This window comes from Arachis hypogaea, chromosome 1 (genome assembly GCF_003086295.3).
Source record: "Arachis hypogaea cultivar Tifrunner chromosome 1, arahy.Tifrunner.gnm2.J5K5, whole genome shotgun sequence".
In the NCBI taxonomy this organism is placed as follows: domain Eukaryota; kingdom Viridiplantae; phylum Streptophyta; class Magnoliopsida; order Fabales; family Fabaceae; genus Arachis; species Arachis hypogaea.
In genome coordinates, this window is record NC_092036.1 from 108,794,237 (window position 1) to 108,815,365 (window position 21,129).

The 21,129-nt window shown below is 32.9% G+C and overlaps 2 protein-coding genes and 1 long non-coding RNA gene across 4 annotated transcripts; 2 read left to right on the top strand and 1 right to left on the bottom strand.

The window, feature by feature from the left end:
• The first annotated feature begins 1,512 nt into the window (after positions 1–1,512).
• LOC112771005 (uncharacterized) lies at positions 1,513–2,142 on the top strand. The gene has a single exon (XM_025815574.1). The coding sequence runs from the start codon at positions 1,513–1,515 to the stop codon at positions 2,140–2,142; it is 630 nt and encodes a 209-aa protein (XP_025671359.1).
• A 4,867-nt stretch (positions 2,143–7,009) lies between these two features.
• On the bottom strand, positions 7,010–11,624 carry LOC140184016 (uncharacterized). Of its 2 annotated transcripts, XR_011880677.1 has the most exons (6): positions 11,457–11,624; positions 11,308–11,362; positions 8,858–11,220; positions 8,708–8,762; positions 8,465–8,620; positions 7,010–7,230 (listed from the first exon to the last, which is right to left on the bottom strand). It is a non-coding gene; the product is annotated as an uncharacterized lncRNA (long non-coding RNA). The 2 variants fall into 2 exon arrangements; XR_011880679.1 differs by lacking the exons at positions 8,465–8,620; positions 8,708–8,762 and having other exon boundaries at positions 11,065–11,220.
• Positions 11,625–20,127: 8,503 nt separating this feature from the next.
• LOC112782283 (ethylene-responsive transcription factor 3) lies at positions 20,128–20,886 on the top strand. Its single transcript, XM_025824661.3, has one exon. It carries the CDS (start codon positions 20,292–20,294, stop codon positions 20,829–20,831), a length of 540 nt encoding a protein of 179 aa, XP_025680446.1. The 5' UTR covers positions 20,128–20,291; the 3' UTR covers positions 20,832–20,886.
• Positions 20,887–21,129: the final 243 nt, after the last annotated feature.

A 21,129-nucleotide genomic window follows, 5' to 3' on the forward strand; every position in this document is an offset into this window, starting at 1 on the left:
TCCTCTTGATGACAAACACCATAAAATGAATTGAAAAGAAATGAGAGGAGTTTTAGGAACTTTCCTTTTATGTTTCCATTGATTTGAAGCTCCCGCTGAATGTTTATCTTTCTCAACCTGATATAAACAATCTTTACATGGAAATAGTACCAAACAACCAAGAATTTTACAAATAGTTTTATATTTTAGGGAACCTATTTGATCACTAGCCAACATTTGCAAGGCAATTTATTTGTTCAAAAATCACCATCAAAACAGCCTTGATACAAATATTAGTCAGAGCTACTTAGTCAAAAACTCAGATACCAAGCATAGCTATGATCAATAAGCAAGTATAATCAATATTCACCATCAGAGCAATATGCATAATTAGAGCTGGAAATGATAATTTAAAACAATTTCAAAATAGAAACAGCATCCTGTCTCAAGCATAATAACAATTTCAACATAACTATTTCAATTCATTTTCACAACACTTCCCGTTTTGTTATAAAGGAGGAAAACCTACAGAAAAAATAGTTCAATTTGCAAATCATAAGTGCAAAATAGGTAATTGTGTCAGCGTCAAAGTTAAGTTCCTACGACTATTACAGTCATCCATCAATAAATAGTATTCAAACAATAAAATCTGAAGACCAGTATTCAGAAAAAAATGGATTTTAAATAGCATCAGCATCAGACAGAGGCTAGACATTAGATCCCTCATCCTCAGTTCCAAGAGGATCATCTTCTTGATCAAACATTGCTTGGTCATCTTCCAAGGAAGCTATGTATTTGAGCAGCACTTCAACTCGGCTTTGAGACTTCCTAAAGGAGTTCTCGTTTTGAATAGCTGGTTTTCTAGCTTGTTGGCTCGAGTTGATCATCTATTTAATGAGATTCACAAACTCTTGTAAGATGTCTTTTACAATGCCATTCATTAAGTACTTGTGGGAGGATGATGTCCTTGCAACAGATGGAGGAAGAATATTTTCATCCTCTTCTTCTAATACCGTGTCCTTAGCTACCTTTGAGTCTTTTTCCTTTGATTGTTTTACTATACTACTGCCCTTAAAATAAGGAGAGGACAAAAGAGAAGCGAAAGCCACAGCAACAACAAGCACAGGGTTGAATGATCTTTAGAGAGGTATTTAGAACATGCAAGTACCACAAAATATTAAGATGTTCATATGGAAGGTAGTCAACGACAGAATTCCGGTAAAGGAAAATTTGTTAAAAAAAATCACTAATAATCCTATTTGTTCGATTTGTTTTCAGGAGGCTGAGATTGCGGAACATGCTATTTTATGGTGTGAATGGACTAGAGCAACATGGTTTGGAGCCCGAATCCAGTGTACTCCAACAAAATTATGAGTAACATTATTGAAAAACTAGATTAAAGGATTTCTTAAAAAAATCAACTCAAAACAAACAAACAACAAGGAGGAAAAATGGAGCAGAATTGGGCACCTAATCTGGGCTATATGGAAAACAAGAAATGATGCAATTTTTAACCACTCTAAACGAAACCCAATGGATACCATCTTCTATGCTAAATTTCAAGAAATTAGCTATAACAATGCTAAAGAAACAGCTAGCATCTCATCTCAAATTCAGAGAACAAGAAACAAAATACCTGTCAAGTGGAGATCCCCACCCAAGGAGTGGCTAAAGCTCAACATCGATGCAGTTATTTCAGAGAGCACAAATAGAGTAGCCATAGCTGTAGTGATCAGGGACTTGAGGGGTGAAATCAGAGGAGGTTTTGCTTCCAATATCCTTGTAAGCTCAAGCACTATGGCTGAAGCCTGGGAAATGAGAGAAGCTTTGTTGTTAGTGAAGAATCTAGAAAGGGGAAAGGTAATTATTGAATTAGATTGCCTTACCCTGATTGAAGCAATTAAGTCTGGAGCGGAGCTCTGGGAAATTGATTCTATCCTCCATGATATCCAATCTCTCCAATTGGATCTCCCTGACTACAACTTCACTTGGGTTCCTCGTGAAGGGAACATCCTTGCCCACACAATAGCAGTGCTCAAAAACTCCAATGTTCTCTTCCCATCCTGGTGCACTACTCTGCCTCCCCAGCTCAATTCCATATGCCGAAAAGAGATGCCAAAAGTGGCAGCAAGTGTCCAAGAACCAGGAACCCCACCCCAATAGCTAGAAATACATACCGCAATAGCGCAGCTAGAGTGATTTAGTGGTGGGATTTGAACCAAAGGGAGGAATTGATATCATATTCGGGGTAGTGGTTGAACCACAAGGACAGAAGTAGCAACAAGTTTCTCACCTTGAAACCCATTAATGCCCATAGCGTCTTTCTTTTTAGCTTTCTGTTCGTAGCAGGAGAATGAAGTAGTTAGACATATTAGCGGCATTAGGTGGGAGTTTGGTTTTATTAGGTGAGAATTTAATTTCAAATGAAGAAGGGCCTTATAACACCCTACCACACAGAGCTTTACACCTAGGATGTAAAACAGAGATGGCGAGCGCTACGACCTCTAAAAATAAAATATTATATATAATATAGTTGAAAAGAAGATTTATCTAGGAGTCTTTGAAGGAAAGATAAAACAAAATGTTAAATGGAAAAGCGCAGCTTCTCTCGAAAGCGTTAACGCAAAACAGGATGAGAGTAAACTAAACATGAATATATATAAAAAAGAGTTTCAAGATACAGATAATAAAGCTTCTGACCCAGCTCACGAAGTTAAAACCGGCCAGAGGATATATACATATATACAAAAACCCAAAAGGCCCAAAAGACAGTCTACAGAACCTATTTCTCCAAATCAACATCTAAGAGGGATAATGTAACACCCTAACTTTTAGCACCTCATGATCGCACTAAAAGTTCGAGTGCTACTTACCTCTATTCCTTTATTTATATACTATGTTCATTTAATATTGAGCCTTTGCGAATACAAACCGAAACTGTAATTAAGAAAATGAAAGGTAGACTTTAAAGCTCGTAATCACAAATATATATATATATATATATATATATATATATATATATATATATATATATATATATATATATATATATATATATATATATATATATATATATATATATATATATATATATATATATTCTCACATAGCAATATATACATAGACTTATTCCAAGATTCTCAAATACAAGTCCTGCCCATCTAAAAATCAAAGACAATAAATGGCAAGGGGAAAATCTAAGACTAAACCAACTACAGAAAATACGGATATATATTTACATAAAGCTCTGATGCTCAATCATGGCTTCGCACCAAGGTTTCCTAGGCTTGTTGCTGAAACAGAAGATCTGTAGGGGGGTGAGAACGTCGTCCTCGCAGGTCCTCAGTAGGGATAGTGACGATTAGATCAACAATAGAAAAGCAAAGAAGAACAATTATTATGAATTACCTCTTATTTGAATTGGAAGAATGTAGAAGGGACAATACTAGATCTACAACAAAATGTAAGAACAACATAAAGGAAATTACAACAAAAGAATAGAAGAAGATGAATGTAACAACAAGAAATTGAAAGGTAGAAGTAGAAGAAAGCAAAGATTAAAACCTAGATCTAAGAACTAATCCTAATTCTAGAGAGAAGTGAGAGCTTCTCTCTCTAAAACTAACTCTAACTCCTAAAACTAAGCTAATGATCAAAAGTATCTAAAGTATGTTGATTCCCCTTCAATACTTGACTTAAATAGCATCAGAAATGAGTTGGATTGGGCCCACAAGGCTCCTAAAACCGTTGGGGACGATTTCATTAAAGTGGGCAAGGACAGAATCGGCGCGCGCGCGCACTTTGCGCGCGCGCGCCCTTGAACGCGAAGCAACATGTGGCAAAATTTATATCATTTTGAAGCCCCGGATGTTAGCTTTCCAACCCAACTGGAACCGCATCATTTGGACCTCTGTAGCTCAAGTTATGGTCGTTTAAGTGCGAAGAGGTCGGCTTGACAGCTTTCCGGTTCTTTCATTTCTTCATGAGTTCTCCAACTTTTCATGCTTTCTTTCTTCATTCCCTTGATCCAATCTTTGCCTCCTAAATCTGAAATCACTTAACAAACATATCAAGGCATCTAATGGAATCAAGGAGAATTAGATTTAGCTATTTTAAGTCCTAAAAAGTATGTTTTCACTCTTAAGCACAATTAAAGGAGAATATACAAAACCATGCTATTTCATTGAATAAATGTGGGTAAAAGGTGATAAAATCCCCTAAATTCAATACAAGATAAACCCTACAAATGGGGTTTGTCAGATAGCCAATACCGTAAAAATATACAGAATAATATACAAATAGTTAACTCATGATCCCAAACAGTTTTCTTTATTAAACCCTTGAAATCCTTCTTAAGTCTTACCTAAAGCCGTGTAAAATCCTTTCTTTAAATCACATTACTTAAACAAAATCTTCGTCACATTAACAATTCCTCATCTCTTAACAACATTCCTCAATTATCGCAATATCTAAATAAGCCAGCATCGCAAATAATATATCTAAATTCAAACCACAAACATCAGCTCCCACCACATTATTAAGTCCACAACACAAGTAAAATGTCCTATCAAGCATACAAGCAAGTCACCAAGACAACAATACAATCACAAATAAACAAGATAAACAACCACAATCAAATGCGAATGCGCAAACAATACGATGCATGCCTTTCCTAGGCAGGCCATGAGCTCATGCGTCGGTTATCTACCCGCAACCCGACGTTACTCGGAGTGAACCCTGAATATGGTTCCTTTACTATGTCAGTTAGACACCTTGGTATCACGGTTACCCGTGTCAGTTAGGCCTCATCATAATAACATTTTAATGTGCATCATAGTAAGAAACAGTGCTATCAGTTAGGTGAACATTTCTGCATTAACAATCTCAGACTATCCGTTAGACGGACACTTTTGCATTAGTAGTTTGGCACAAAGGCCCATTCAACATACAATTTGCTATCAGTTAAGCAGACATTCTCGCATTAGCAATCTTAGGCTATCAGTCAGGCGGGCACTTCCGCATTAGCACTTTGGCACAAGACCTATTTAACATACACTTTTCAAGTATCTATTCATTATTTCTCATTCTTTTCCTTTTAAGTATCTATTTCCTTCATTAGTTCTCATTTCCTTTCTTTTTATTATGCCTCCACATCACCAATTACATACCCACACCTCCACATCACCTACATTATTAAACGTACCTCCGCATCACCGTTTAATTACACATACCTCCGCATCACCAAATAATCAATTACACCTCTGCATCACCACCTATTCACTCATCTATTATAATCTTAAATCGATTAGTTTCTAAATAATCAACATATGATTCCAATCATTGTAAAATCATTTATAAACTCTCAAAATTACTACTTCTAATTAAGAAATTAATTTTCATTCACTCTCATAACCAAAAACTTAGTCACAAACACAGTCAATCATTCACAACAAAAAATCTAAACTCAATAACATTATAATTATTTACTATACTTTTGGGCATCCTAAATTGAAAACTGTTAATTTTAAAATAAAACCCCCTACCTCCGTAAGAAATCAAAATCAACAAAAGCTCTAGAGAAACTTTCTGACCGAGCTGCTGAAGAGAAAAGCGTCAAAAATCGTATGTGCCTCCTAGAACTTCAATTGGCCGAACTCAAGGGGAAGAGGAGCTATGTCACCGTGAGATTTTACCGGACAAAAGTAACGACAACGTATAGAGGAGGAAGATACGAACACTTTTACCAGATTAGATTTTTTTATTAGAGTTACAGATCGCAAGAAATCGAAGCCAGAAGTTTGGTGGGATTACGGTTCTCTCTCTCTCGGTCACTCTTCTCTCTTCCTCACTGTTTGCATGCAATGAATGATGAGACTGAATGATGAAGATTGATATGAAGTGAGTGATTAGGTACCATGCCTAGGTAATCTATGGTTGTATATATATACACATGTATACAAGTCATTCTATTTCTTTCTTTGGCTTCGGTCATATATATACATATATGTATATGCATGCGTAAGCTTTATTTAGTTGGGTAAAGTACTAAAATGGTCCTTTATGTTTGGGCATAATTCTATTTTAGTCCTTAAGGTTTAAAGTGTCCTATTTGAATCCAAAAAAGTTTCATTTAGCATCAATTTAGTCCCACAGTGAGGTCAAACTTAAATAATTAACGGAATGTCCTACATAACAACAATACAAGAATAAAATCGATAATTTGGAGAACAAGTATAAGCTCCAGAGGTACAAAATCAACCGTTGATACATCAATACATTTATTTATCATTCTCTCTAGTTCTATAGAAAATATTTTATTTATATTATAAGAAAAATAATAAATAAATGTATTAATGCATCAACAGTTGATTTTTTTGCCTCTGGAGCTTGTACTTATTCTCCAGATTATCGATTTTGTTCCTGTACTGTTGTTATGTAGGATATTTCGTTAATTATTTAACTTTGACCTCATTGTGGGACTAAATTGATGCTAAATGAAACATTTTTGGATTCAAATAAAACACTTTAAATCTTAAGGATCAAACCAGAATTACATCCAAACATAGGAGACCAATTTAGTACTTTACTCTATTTTTCTTTCTTGCCTTTTGTTTTTTTAATGAAACCAGCAATGAAACTAATAATAATAATAATAATAATAATAATAATAATAATAATAATAATAATAATAATAATAATAATAATAATAATAATAATAATAATAATAATTGGATTTAGGGATAATTCGGTAATTATAATAAAATTAAGAGAGTAGAATAATAATTTGAAACCAAATTTAATCCAATAATAATAATATCTATAAAATACTATTTAATTATCAACTTAATTTATTTTTAAATAAATACTCTAATTCAATAATTAGAGATAATTAAATTAATTTTCTATAAAATCATAAAATAGAGTTCAAAATCTAATGATTCAAATTAAATCATATATCTAAAACCCTCATTATTTTTCAATTACTCAAGCTTTCAAATCAATAATAAGAAAATATCCAATCAATATAAAATTTTTGAAATTAACATCTTAAATAAATAAAATAAATCATAATTAATTTATTATTTAATTTCTAAAAATCTGGGGTCTTACAGATAAAGCATCTTATACATATACAATGGAGATATAAGAGTATCTATATATACATTAGAACCAAAATAAAATCCCAAACACAAAGATCTTCGCTTTCAGAAGCTCCCAGTATGCCTCAACAAGGTGCCTCATGTCCTGTATCTGAAAACAACAAAATATGTATGGGATGAGAACCGAAGGTTCTCAGCATAGTAACGGTGCCCACATAACTAATATATAAGGTCCCGGGAAAGCCGAAGGCAATTCTAGAACTCCGACACTTATATTCAAACTTAAAACTATCATTGAAAACCATAAATAGGGTGAGGTATCTAAGGATTCTAGATTCTATTTCAATTTCTAACTTAACCCCTAAGTTCATCACCTTTCCTCCAATCCTCCGAAACACCAGTGCACAGACAAAGAAAACACAAGTAGTTTACAGTTACAGCAAACAGAACATATAGCAGTTAAGCATGAATATTAATTATGCAAACCCAAGAATGCAAACCAAACAGGTCACTCAAATACATATGATGCATGCCTTTCCTACTGGTCATGAGCTAACGTGTCGGTTACTTTGCCAGAACTCGATACATCCGGTAGCTAACCCGGATATCGTCTTCCTGAAAACTGGTAGGTGGTATACCACCACAAACCACACCATTGCGAGCGATACACCACCATGAACCTCGCAAGATCCTCAATTAGAAAATAACATACACACGTGAACGGTAAACCACGACGAAACCCACAAAGCATTCTCTTTTAAAAACATGTGGGTGGTACACTACCACGAACCCCACACAACATTCTCTTTTAAAAACATGTGGATGGTATACCTCCACGAACCTCACATACGTCTCGACACTGGACAAGCAGTAAACCACCACGAACCTTGCCAGGTCAAACTCAAAACAAATTCATTTTCAAATTCATTATAATTCATTTATTCATATCCAAATAACATATTGCATAATCATTAACTTCATATATATATATATACATATATATATATATAGAACCAAACTTTAGCTCACAATTAACCAAACTCAACCTCAACATTCACATTCAATTCACAATCATATACCCAACTATCATCATTCTCACCTCAAGAGCACCGTAATCTATATAACATACCTCATTATTCGTCATGATATCATCATCATGGTTTGTCATTAATTTCAAAATCAAGCATAAAAAAAAATCCACATCTCATGCTCATACAATAACTAATCAATCCAACCAACTAATTTAACACCCATATACATCAAACTTGACAATTATCCTCATTATTTACTAATCACAACAATTCATATTTCATCCTATCCTATGGTCAACTAGCCTACGTTTTAACGACACCTTATATTTTAGTTACGAAAAACCAAAACCATACCTTAGACGATTTCTTGTTAATCTCAGAACGTCACCATTGACCACCGTTCCATAAAACCCAAGGCTCCAAGCCTCTCCAATGAAAGTTCAGCTTCCAAGGTTCACTCCCAAGCATCCAATTTCACCAATTCAATCTCTAATTCAACATAGTTTCAATCTAATACATAAAATTTCATTCATAACCACAAATCAATACCTAAACTTCACAAAATCAAAGTATTCACAAGGGATATGAGTTTCTCACCTTACCCACGGATGACATGGGCAAAACCCAGTTATTATCTACCGCTAGAGTACCCCTAAACCATCAAAATTACAAAAGCTCTCAAATTCTAAAACTCAAATTACAAAAATGAAAAGGAGAGAACTAGGCATGAAATCATACTTTTCTTACCAAATTTTTGGATGGATTTTGTAGAGAATTTTGAGACGAATGCGTGACCGTTGACGGCTCGTCAATCGGAGCTCCCTCAAAAGTTATGTGAGATTGAAATCTGGCCAAGGGTTTAGGGTTCTTATTTGCTCCCCCATTCTCTAATTCAGCGTGATTCCCTATTCTTGAAGGGAGGAGTGGCTGAAAGCATGCTTTTATATAGAGTGGAGTAAGTGGACTTGGACCCACTTGGTTTGGTCCAACTGTTTAGCCCGTTGGTCCATTTTCAGACCAAAATTTTTTAAATTAGTGTCAAAATTCATATTTTAGTTATTTCTTTCATTCTAAATTTTAAAATTTAATTTTCTAATTTCCTTAAATAATAATTATTTTGTTGTTTAATTATTTATAATTTCGCAGGTTTTACATCCTACCCACCTAGTTAGGAATTTTGCCCCCAAAATTCACTCTCCAATTTTCATATACGCGCTGTCAAATTCAACTAAGCTCGTAGCATTTATTCTACGATTTTCCAATATCAATTCAATTACCTATTCACATCTCTCCTTCATATACACAACGTTATAAACTTAACCAACTTCAAGCCTATACCATATTCATTCGTTTTACTCTTAGCTTCGTCTAGCTCTTTATCGATGATTACGAATTTTTTTATCCTTTAGGGGTGCCATCTAAATCAAATTAAATTCTCAAATCCTTCCCGCCATCTCAAATACTAAACAATTTCTCAATCCCTTCAACTGAGTCAACCCATTATAATCTAAACCACATCTTCACGCTCTACATTCCTCGATCCTATGTTAATCCTCGATTCATTCTCATATTCCAAGACTTCTTTCTCCCATTACTACAACTCTAGAGTCGCCAAAATCATCACGTTTCCGTAGCGCCACTCTGATTCTAAACCATTAAGAACTCAATCACTTGTATACTTTGCTAGAACACTCATTGAATCTCTTTATCTCTCTAACTAAGCACTATTGACCTTTACTCCAGCTTCACAAGTTACAATCCCTTGGTTTCTTTCATCATCAGGTCCATTATTGCCTCTATCACCATTTCTAGCTTATTGTCTCAGTCCATTAGCAATTGCATGTGCAGTCGCCCTATTGTCAACCGTATCACCTCACTCGCGTCCACGAGACGCTCTTAGGATCTTATCCACACCGAACAATCGATATTAAGGTGATCAGTCTTAATATCCAAAAGTCTAGTGCTTTAAATCTCCAAAGGTAATGCTCACAAATATATATGCTATATGTGTCAAGTAGACATCCTAAATAGCATATGCACATAGCCAGAGTATGCTCAGAAGTATAGTCAGTCCATTCCGCAGGCTCTATGGAAATGAACTGCTCTGATACCATAATGTAACACCCTACCACACAGAGCTTTACACCTAGGATGTAAAACAAAGGTGGAAAGACGCTACGACCTCTAAAATAAAATCTTATATATAATATAGTTGAAAAGAAGATTTATCTAGGAGCCTTTGAAAGAAAGATAAAACAAAACGTTAAATGGAAAACAACACACACACACGTGGGCGGTGAACCACCACAAACCCCACAAAGCATTGTCATTTAAAAACATGTAGGCGGTACACTACCACGAACCCCATACAACATTATTTTTAAAAACATGTGGGCGGTACACCACCACAAACCCCACATAAATCTCGACACTGGGTAAGCGGTAAACCACCACGAACCTTGCCAAGTCAAGCTCAAAACAAATTCATTTTCAAATTTATTATAACTCATTCATTCATATCCAAACAATATATACCACTTCACATTCGAATGCTCAATTCATTTCATAGTACCCCAATAAGCTTAACAACTTTAACTCACAATTAACCAAACTCAACCTCAACATTCACATTCAATTCACAATCATATACCCAACTATCATCATTCTTACCTTAAGAACATCGTAATCTATATAATATACCTCGTTATTCATCAAGTTATCATCATCATGGTTCGTCATTAATTTCAATATCAAACATCAAAGAAATCCACATCTCATGCTCATACAATAACTAATCAATCCAACCAACCAATTCAACACCCATATACATCAAACTTGACAATTATTCTCATTATTTACTAATCACAACAATTCATATTTCATCCTATCCTATGGTAAACTAGTCTACGTTTTCACGACACCTTATATTTAGTTACAAGAAACTAAAACCATACCTTGGCTGATTTCTCGTTAATCCCAGAACGTCACCATTGACCACCGTTCCATAAAACCCAAGGCTCCAAGCCTCTGCAATGAAAGTTCAGCTTTCGTGGTTCACTCCCAGGCATCCAATTTCACCAATTCAATCTCCAATTCAACATCATTTCAATCTTATACATATAGTTTCATACATAACAACAAATCAATACCTAACCTTCACAAAATCAAAGTATTCACAGGGGATATGAGTTTCTCACCTTATCCATAGATGATATGGATAAAACTTAGTGATTATCTACTGCTAGAGTACCCCTAAACCATCAAAATAAAAAATCTCTCAAATTCTAAAGCTCAAATCACGAAACTGAAAAGGGAAGAACTAAGCATGAAATCAGAATTTTCTTACCAAATTTTTGGATGAATTTTGTAGAGAATTTCAAGACGAACGCATGACTGCTGACGGCTTATCAATTGGAGCTCCGCATCAAAAGTTATGTGAGATTGAAATCTAGCCAAGAGTTTAGAGTTCTTATTTGCTGTCCGATTCCCCAATTCAGTGTGATTCCCCGTTCTTGAAGGGAGGAGTGGGTGAAAGCATGCTTTTATATAGGGTGGAGTAAGTGGATTTGAGCCTACTTAGATTCGGTCTAATCGGTTTGGCCCATTAGCCTGTTTTTGAGCCAAAATCTTTTAAACTAGTGTCAAAATTTATATTTTAATTATTTTTTTTATTCTAAATTTTAAAATTTAATTTTTTAATTTCTTTACATAATAATTATTTTTTTGTTTAATTATTTATAAATTCTTAGGTTTTACAGGCCTAGTGCGATAGTTGTTGTGAGTTTTTTTTGTGGGTTAGCCTACTGGTTTGTTTTCTGACAATATATATATATATATATATATATATATATATATATATATATATATATATATTAGAGAATAACATACACAATTTGGAATCGAGATTATAAATGGCTAGACTTTTATTATTGATTACTAAATACTCTTTCTATATATCAAATTTTGTTTTATTTAACCAAATTAAGTTGGTTGAGTAGTTAACTTACTCACTTAAATAAGTTAAGTGTCAAGAGTCGAATCCTGCCTTTTGCTTGCAGTAATCCATTAGTCAGCAACAACAAACTTTTAAATAAAGTTCAGATTTTCGACGACAAATTAATCTTTGACCTGTCAAACTGAAACATATTATGGACAATAAAAAAAATTCTGTTTTATTTCTCTCTCAGTTATCTCTGCACGCATTCTGTATTGCTAGCATCATTTTGTGCTAAAAGCAAGTTATCTCACATATTCATGGAGGATAATGCATACTATAAATTATTGTTCCAATTCAATTAGATTTTCCAGGAGACATTGTTATATACTCCATGGATTGATTTCATCTATTAAATAATAAAAAAAAATTGAAATAAGAGTTAAAAGTAGATGAATAACGTAGGAGAAGAAAATTGTTTACTCTATATATAGAATAAATAAGAATTTCTCATTTTTCCGTGGGTATATTATTGTTTGGCTTCTTGTGTGAACTGTGGTTCACAAGGATTTCATCATAAGTGTTAGTTACACTGATCTTGTTGTAGATACAAGTAGCTAGCTAGGATATATATGTATATATAATGCTTTCTTTTATCAACTTAAATGGTCAGAAAAAGTGATTTTACGACATATATAATCTGATATAAATTATGAGACTAATTTGGTATTTGATTATGCATAAAGATATGCACTTGTATTCTCCTTTTTATGTCAATAATAATAATAATAATATGAGTATGAATCAGATATCAAAAGCATATTTCTATCCATATTTTGCATCCTTTCTTGTGTCTCTATTCATATTCACATATATAAGACTCAGTATGGTATCTCCCATTAATTGAATTAAAATTATTGTGTTTATTGTAACCAGAAAAATAATATAAAGAACAAAACCTACAGTTTTCACTTTTCTTTACCTATAAAACAGGAGCAATGGCAAAAAGGGTTAAAAGGAATATAATCAGATCTTAAGATAATCCAACAAGAAAGCTACTCACTGCATCAATAAAGACTACTTTTCAGAACTGAGAGTATTATTATAATTATTTTAATTTTTAGAGAAATAAAATAATAATAATAATTAAGAAGAGAGCATACTTGGAGGAACCAAAATTCCAGCAAAGACACACATTATGTGACAAATGTCCGAAGAATAATTGTTTTTAATTTCAATATGAAGTTAAAAGAAAAACATGTGGGGTTCTGTTTGTTTCTAAACTTTTGAGGTGTGAATTTTGTTTGGAGGCTGTTGGAGGTTTGCACTTGTTAAGCATTCAGTTTTTCTCAAATTATATTAATCAAAATAATAGATAGCACCATATATACATATAAGCTCATTCCCCTGGACTTTTCCTTCACCAACTTGGAAGTTGAAACCATGGCTTTTTATTAGGAATTATATATATATATTATATCACTTTCTACCATATGTGACAGGTGTCCAGATACCATTTTTCCCAACATGTATCTAATTAACTAAAATGTGTTAATACACAATTAACTTTACGTGCACTTTATTTAAGTGTTTTTCATATAAATCATGTCATATATATATATATATATATATATATACTTAGAGATTCATTATTAAATTAGTCATTCGTATAAATTTATATATTAGAATAAAAAATATATATTAATAATATATAAAATAACATATTATATAAATATATAATAATTTATTTAGTGAATAATAATAATAATAATAATAATAATAATAATAATCTGCTATTGAATAATAAAAATACTATATATGTACTAAAGTTAGTCACGTCAAATTAGTTATTATATATTTGTATATAAATATATATATTATTTTACATATTATTAATATATAATATATATATAAATAATTATTTTAATAATTGATTTTTAGTATATGTTTAACATGGTTAATTTGTGGTGGCTTCTTCTTAATTATCCTGGCTGCTAGGTTAGATCTTGATTCAACATATCAACTTTTCATTATTGTATTTATCATTATTTAGTTTGATTTAGTCTTATTTTTTCATCATGTTAAATTAATTAATGACTAATTAATAAATCATGTAGCACATACTTGATGAGGTTGGTAATGTGCAGAGGAAAATAAAGGGGAAGTAGGTGGGAGAGAGATAGTACAAAAGCCAAAAGGAGACTTTTTTTTTCTTCCTCTTCTAAGCTTGATTTCCATTTACAGACAATAACTAACCTTTCTGCTGATATTAATCCACAAGGCAACACTTAAAGTTATGTATTTATTTATTGTTTGGGGCTTGGGGTTTCAATTGATGAATTATGTTGGATATCAACGACCCACCTTGTATACGATCAAATAATAATTTTAATAATAATAATACAAGTTTCTCAACAAAAAGGGGCATCTTTTTAAAGGAAATTTTACCATCTATTTTATTCATGTTAAATTCTAATTACCCGAAAAACATAATAAGTGTCATAGTTAAATTGCAAAAACAATTGACCCTTATAAAGTTGTAATCGTAAAAATTAAATCAATAGTACTTTTTTTACACCACTTTTATCATAATTTAGATTAGGATTTAAAATTTAAAATTTTAAGGTTTAACTTTTAGAATTAATTCTTTTTAATTTAACGATAAAGTATTATTTTGATTTTTAACGTTTAGGCTGAATCCTAATTTGATTTCTAACGTTTATTACAAAAAATACGCCAAATACCATCAGATTTAGCATCTTGAGTTACTGTCAGATTTACCAACAAATTTAGGGAGGGTTTTGTGATAGAATTCGTTACGTCAAATAGTTACCGGTGGATTAACTTTTTCGACGATAAATTCGTGGGTAATACTTGGCAAAAAATGGGAGGGAATAGGTGTGAACTTTAGCGTCGGATTTATCGTCGACAAAATTCAACGGTATGCTATTTAAACTAAACGTTGTGTTTTGGAGGTACGTAAAATCCGACGATAATAAAACTTAAAATTGAGAGTGCGAATGCTCTCCCCTTTCATTTTGAAAAGACTTTCTCTCTCTCTCTAAACCCATTTTCTCCGTTTATCTCTCTACTCGTTCTCGCCGCTGCTGCTCCAACCCCACCGCCGTTCCAACCCCAGTCTTTCACCACCGCCTCTCCCTCTCACGAAAACCAGCCAATTTTCTATCGCCGCACCGCGCCGTCATCGTTGCCGCACTGCGCCGTCATCGTCGTCGTCCAGCAACGCACTGCCGCCGTTGCCGTCAGGTTCCATGCATCTCCCTTTTATATAAATTAGTATTTAAAATTTTTTTACATGTTAATTTAGGAATTAGTTATATGTTAATTAGGAATTCAGGATTTGATTATTATATGCTAATTTAGAGTTTAGGGTTAACTTAATGTAGGATTTGCGTTTTAGTTATCATATAGTAATTTAGGTTTTATCCATATTTGTTATTAGTTATTATAAAATAGAATTTTGGTTGATTATGTTTGATTTGTGTTGATTATTCTAGTTATTAAAATTGGTTTGATGACGAAAAAATTAAAATAAATTATATGATTTAGTGTTTGTTTATTTTACAAAGTTAGATTGCTCATTGCTTTAAATATCTATTAAATGTACTGTGCATTTGAGTTGATAAGTAAAAATGATTGAAGCCTCTTAGTTGGTGGATTAGAATTTCATTCCTTGTATGTTGATTTCGATGGATATTTTGTTTGGATGGAACTCTTGAGGAATGCAAAAATTCAAATTTTTGGGGAGATTGTCAAAATTTTTATAAGATTTTGAGTGAAATTGAATTAAAATTATGTTTTCCAAAGTTTTAGAATTATGTTTAAGGTTGATAGATATTTGTGTTTTGGGTTATTTGCTATAATTATTTGGTATTCATACATTTTCTTATATTTGTTATAATTATTTGTTATTTCTTGAATTTCTGCGTATGTTATTATTTATTAGTGTTTGTTATGTTATTAACATGTTTATTGTATTGAGTGTATTCATATGTTTAGAGTTGTGAAGTTAATTGTGTTTTGATTAGTGTTAGTAATATTCTCTGTGCAAACATGACGACAGGTAGTAGAGGTAGGTCGAGTGGGTCAGGTGGTCGTGGTAGAGGATGAGCTTCCACTATCGACCCCTAGATGTCACAGGCAGGTCCATCGGACCAGCAATTCATCTTGGTCTCAAATCCGAACTGGGTGCCTCCTTCTGGTATGACCCCCCTGCAGATGCAGCAATGACGTCGACAGACCCTGTAGTGGGTGATGCCTCCAATGCCCCTTAGCAGGACGTCCCTCCACCACCGCCCATCATCTGGCTGAGAATTTGGGCCGATGGCATGTAGTTGTGAGTTCAATTTTTTAATATTAAGTTTGTTTATCTTAAGTTTATTTATGTCAAGTTTGTTTATCTTAAGTTTGTTTATCTTATGTGTTTGTTAATGTCAGGTTTTTTCTCTAATAGGTTTGCACCAAACCCCAATGTATGCACATAGGAGATATCCGAGGTCATTAAGTCCATGTATGACCAATTGTGGCCGACCTACACACAGATCCCAGCTGATGTGAGAGAGCGGTGGTTTCAAAAGTGGGCAGTAAGAACACAATTTCATTTGAATTAGTTAACTGTATAAAAACTGTATTTCATTCTGAAACACTAATGTTGGTGAATCACTTTGTGCAGTTGAAATTCATATGGGATGCAGAGCACAATATCATAATCGGAAAGATCTATGACCACCAGGTCACCAAGCGGTTTTAGCAGATGATGAGCAACGTTTATTAGGGAAAAAACCACTGGACATCGTGGATCTGTTGAAACATCAAGCGTGACTTGGAGGCTTATTTCAGATATAACGAGGGGTTCAAGTATTGCATTCTGACAAACATCGCTAATAGGGCTTCGTCCAGGTCATCGAGGTATACGGGTGGATCGGCGACCTTTATGAAGATGAAGACCATATTGGTAAGAATTTTGGCATTGTCTAATATTTTAATAGTTACTTGAATTAGTTTTTTACTTTCTTTTTTGATTATCAATTTAATTAATTAATTAGTAGAGTAAATGTTTGTTTAATTTTCTATTTTACTGGATTTAGGTAGTTAGGATAGGTTAGAATAGGTTAGATTAGGCTTTGAGATTGTTGGAAAAAATTGGATAGAACTCTTCAAGGGTCGCTAAATCCGAATTTTATGGGAGATTCTGTTAAAATTTTCATAAAATTTTCAGTGAAATCAAAAAAATAAAAATTATGTTTTCAAAATTTCAATTAAGATTTTGGTTCATACTTATATTTGTTTGTCATTATTTAATTTATTCATTTATTTTATTGGTTAGTTGATATATTAATTTGTAGTCTAAGTCGTTGGATCGTGAAGCGACCTTGGTGAAGACCTTCAACTATACCCATATTTTGAAGGAAAATAAGGAGGGATTTGCTGACGAGCGGTCAGTGACACATTATGTGAGTTTAAATTAATTCTAATAAGTTTCAACTTTATTCGGTTTACAGTAAATTATTTAACTATTATCCTAATCATAACTAGTGTGTGATGCAAGAAGATAACACGCAGAGGTTGGAGGTCGCAACCCAACAATCTCAGCCGCCTAGTGGGGCCGACGAAGCCGGCTCTGAGACCTTCGTGGTAAATCCCAATAAGATTTGGCGTGAGACCTCCTCTGAACTTTACAAGAATCGCCGCTTTGGGCTGGGGTCCTTCTTCATCAGTGGCATCCGCTCCTCTGCGTTGGCAGCTTCCTCTATGTCTGCCTTTGCCGCTAGCCCTGCTGATCTTCAAGAAGTTATCAAACTGAGGGATGAGTTGCAGAAGCTAATACAGGAGCTTCACCAGCAGACAGAGCAGTCTGAGCAAAGATATCGAGATATTCTTGCATGCGTTGCCATAAGCTCTGACCTGATCGAGAAGCTGGAACAACTCAATCGATTGCGATAGCAGATGGAAGAGTACAGCTAGTAGATGCGCGTTGGAGATAGCGACGTTGCTGGTTCCAATGGAGAAACTGTTAGTGGGGCACCGACGGCAGCATCTCCTCCGCCGCCGCAGTAGGGGGGACTACGATGATGATGATGACAAAGATTATCGGAATCTGATATGTAGGATTTAGGGTTGTACGCATTTTTGTTTGTCTACTTCATTGTATTCTACATTTGTGACATTTTGTTTCATTCAGACCATTTATTTTTTAATAAAATAATTTCTTGATTTCTAGTGACATTAAATTTATGGTTTATAAAATTAACATTTATTCTATTTGTGGCTTAACTGTGTCAAAAAAAAATTTAGGGTTTATAAACTTAATTCGACGGTAACATGGTGCCTAAACACGTGAAATAGCCGAAATTCATTGAAAAGACCGACAGAAAATTCGCTGGTAATTAGGGTTGGACAAAATAAATTCGATGGTAAGCAGTTTTCGGCGACGTTTATACCGTCAACCCAAAGACGACAGTAAATCTGACGATACTCAACAATTTTCTTGTAATGGTTTCAAACATCCTATTTCAATCTAAAAAACTTTCAAACGACAAATTTCAATTATAAACAAATTTTAAGCGGTTCATATTGTTATACCATTAAATTTAATATAAACAATTCACATATTGAATAGTCAATAGCATTGAATTTTAGTATATAAGTAAAATTGATTCACCAACGATCACTAGTAATATACAAAATTTTTCATTGATTTTGAAGCGTTGATTATTGATTGTTAGGATTTTGAGTTTTTTACAAAAAGAAATTAAGAAATGTTACAAGAAGATTTTGGTTATGTTTTTTCTAACATATGAAAGAAGATGTGACTCAACTATTAATGTTATTCACGTCAATGTCACTCATTCTATTAACTATTAGTGCTAAATTTAATAGTAAGACAACATTGAACCTGTTTAAATATTTTTGAAAATAGAATTAAGACATTTAAAATATTAGAGACCAAATTAAAATTTGGTCCAAACATTAAAGATCAAAATAATTTTTTATTTTTTATTTTAAAAATCTTCTTTTTATTTATTATAATCAATTTAAAATTAAATAAATTCTTTATTATTAGAATAAATAATAAAAAAATCAAAATAAGTAGATAAATTTCAGATTATTGTCTCACAAAAACTTTGGTATACCGTATATGAAATCACTAAATATATTAGTAAGGTCTATATCGAATATTAATTAATACGGTATCCAATATCATTCAAAACACACCCACTAAAAAGTAGTTAGTTGCCAATTTTGTCTTTTCTAATGTTTGTCTTCAATCATAGGGGGTTGATCATGCTGCAAAGCAAAAGTACCTTTTATACTCACATATATATACTCCATAACCATCATTCCACAATATAATAAATTAATTAAAATATGTCCATATATATTATTCTGCCATGCTGCTCAAAACCCAAAATTTAGATAAAAGTTGCTCAGTGCTCACAAATTATAAAAAGAATAGCACTACTATAGGAGTGCTAGCTCCAAACTCTCAACAATTAATATATAAAAAATCTATTTATGATAAGATTCTACACACTTTTCCTTTCATTCATCTTTAATTGTTTTTAATCAATAAGATAAATAATAAGAGGGGCATTCTATTATACAGATTAGGGTGGTATAGAGAGAATATAAATTTTATTTATAGTTATTTTTTATTATTTTATTGTTATTCAAAATGTGAGTCCTATTTTTATTAATTTCTCTTTCATCCTATTAAAAAAAACATCTATAAACTTACATCTGTACCTTATAATTCATCATAATAAGAGTATTACATTCTAATCAGTCAATAAAATTGCATAAAATATACAAAATAATAAATATACACACCACCAAATTTAAAAGTTACAAAAATAACTACATTTAACATTAACTCATTTAATTTAGTCTTTTAATAATAACAGGAGTTTATTTATCTACAAAAAAATTATTTTTAAGTGATTTCTACTGATGATTGGAGATTATTATTTAAAAAAATTTCTCATCACTATAACTTTTTATATAAAGGTTTTTCATGGTGTTTTTGTGCATTCAAATTACTGACATAAAATAATAATGATTAGGGAAGAAAACAAAGCCAAATCTGACAAACACAGCATGCCATTACCTCATCATGACCATCATCAAAACCCCCGTTAAATTGTTACATAAAATTAATAAGGCTTTATAGTGATAATTGATCATCAAGTCCTTATTATTCTTCATTCTTATACTAAGCTACTCTCAATGGAAAACCTAGGCACCCCATCACACCAACCTCATCATAACAATAATAGGGTTTCTAATTCAAAAAAGAGTGAGAAGAAGTTTCTTGGGGTTAGACAAAGGCCTTCAGGAAGATGGATTGCAGAGATCAAAGACTCTTCACAGAAACTAAGGCTTTGGTTGGGAACTTATGATAGAGCTGAAGATGCTGCACTTGCTTATGACCATGCTGCAAGCCTTCTTAGAGGAAGAAATGCTAAGACTAATTTTCCAATCACCCATGGTGCTTGTAGCACCATTATTCTTGGCAAGAATCCAAGGGCTTACCACCTCCTTAAGCAACATGCAGTTATGAAGAGCCACATGGCGCTTTCTTCGCACATGGTCAGGGATCCATTTGTCTCTTCTTCGCAATCATCCATTCTTCAGGATCATAATAATACTCTTGTTTTCCCCATCCCTGAAGAACAAGCTTCAGCTGATGGTAGTGGAGGATTTTCATTTGGATGTTGTAAGGTTTATTCTTCTGTTATTGTAGCTCCTTCTTTCAGTTCTTCATGAAAAAGATCATGAATTCAAATAATTAAAGAATAAACCTAGCTAATAATAATATAATCTTATTGTTCCAAAATTGTTATATATATTATGTATGTGTGTCTTCTCCTTTGAACCCTAGCTATATATATTTGTTCTAAAACAATAAGTTGTTTAATTTGCAACACTTTGAAATGGAGATATATATCTACTCTCTGTTATGTATATATTTTAATTTATATATATTTGATCGAATTTCTGTTGCATGCATATATCTATATATATGATAATCAAGGTTTATCAAACACTTGAGTTAATTAATCCA

Coding starts and splice junctions, on each gene's coding strand:
- LOC112771005 (XM_025815574.1), top strand. CDS start 1,513: ATGGATACCATCTTCTATGCTAAATTTCAAGAAATTAGCTATAACAAT.
- LOC112782283 (XM_025824661.3), top strand. CDS start 20,292: ATGGAAAACCTAGGCACCCCATCACACCAACCTCATCATAACAATAAT.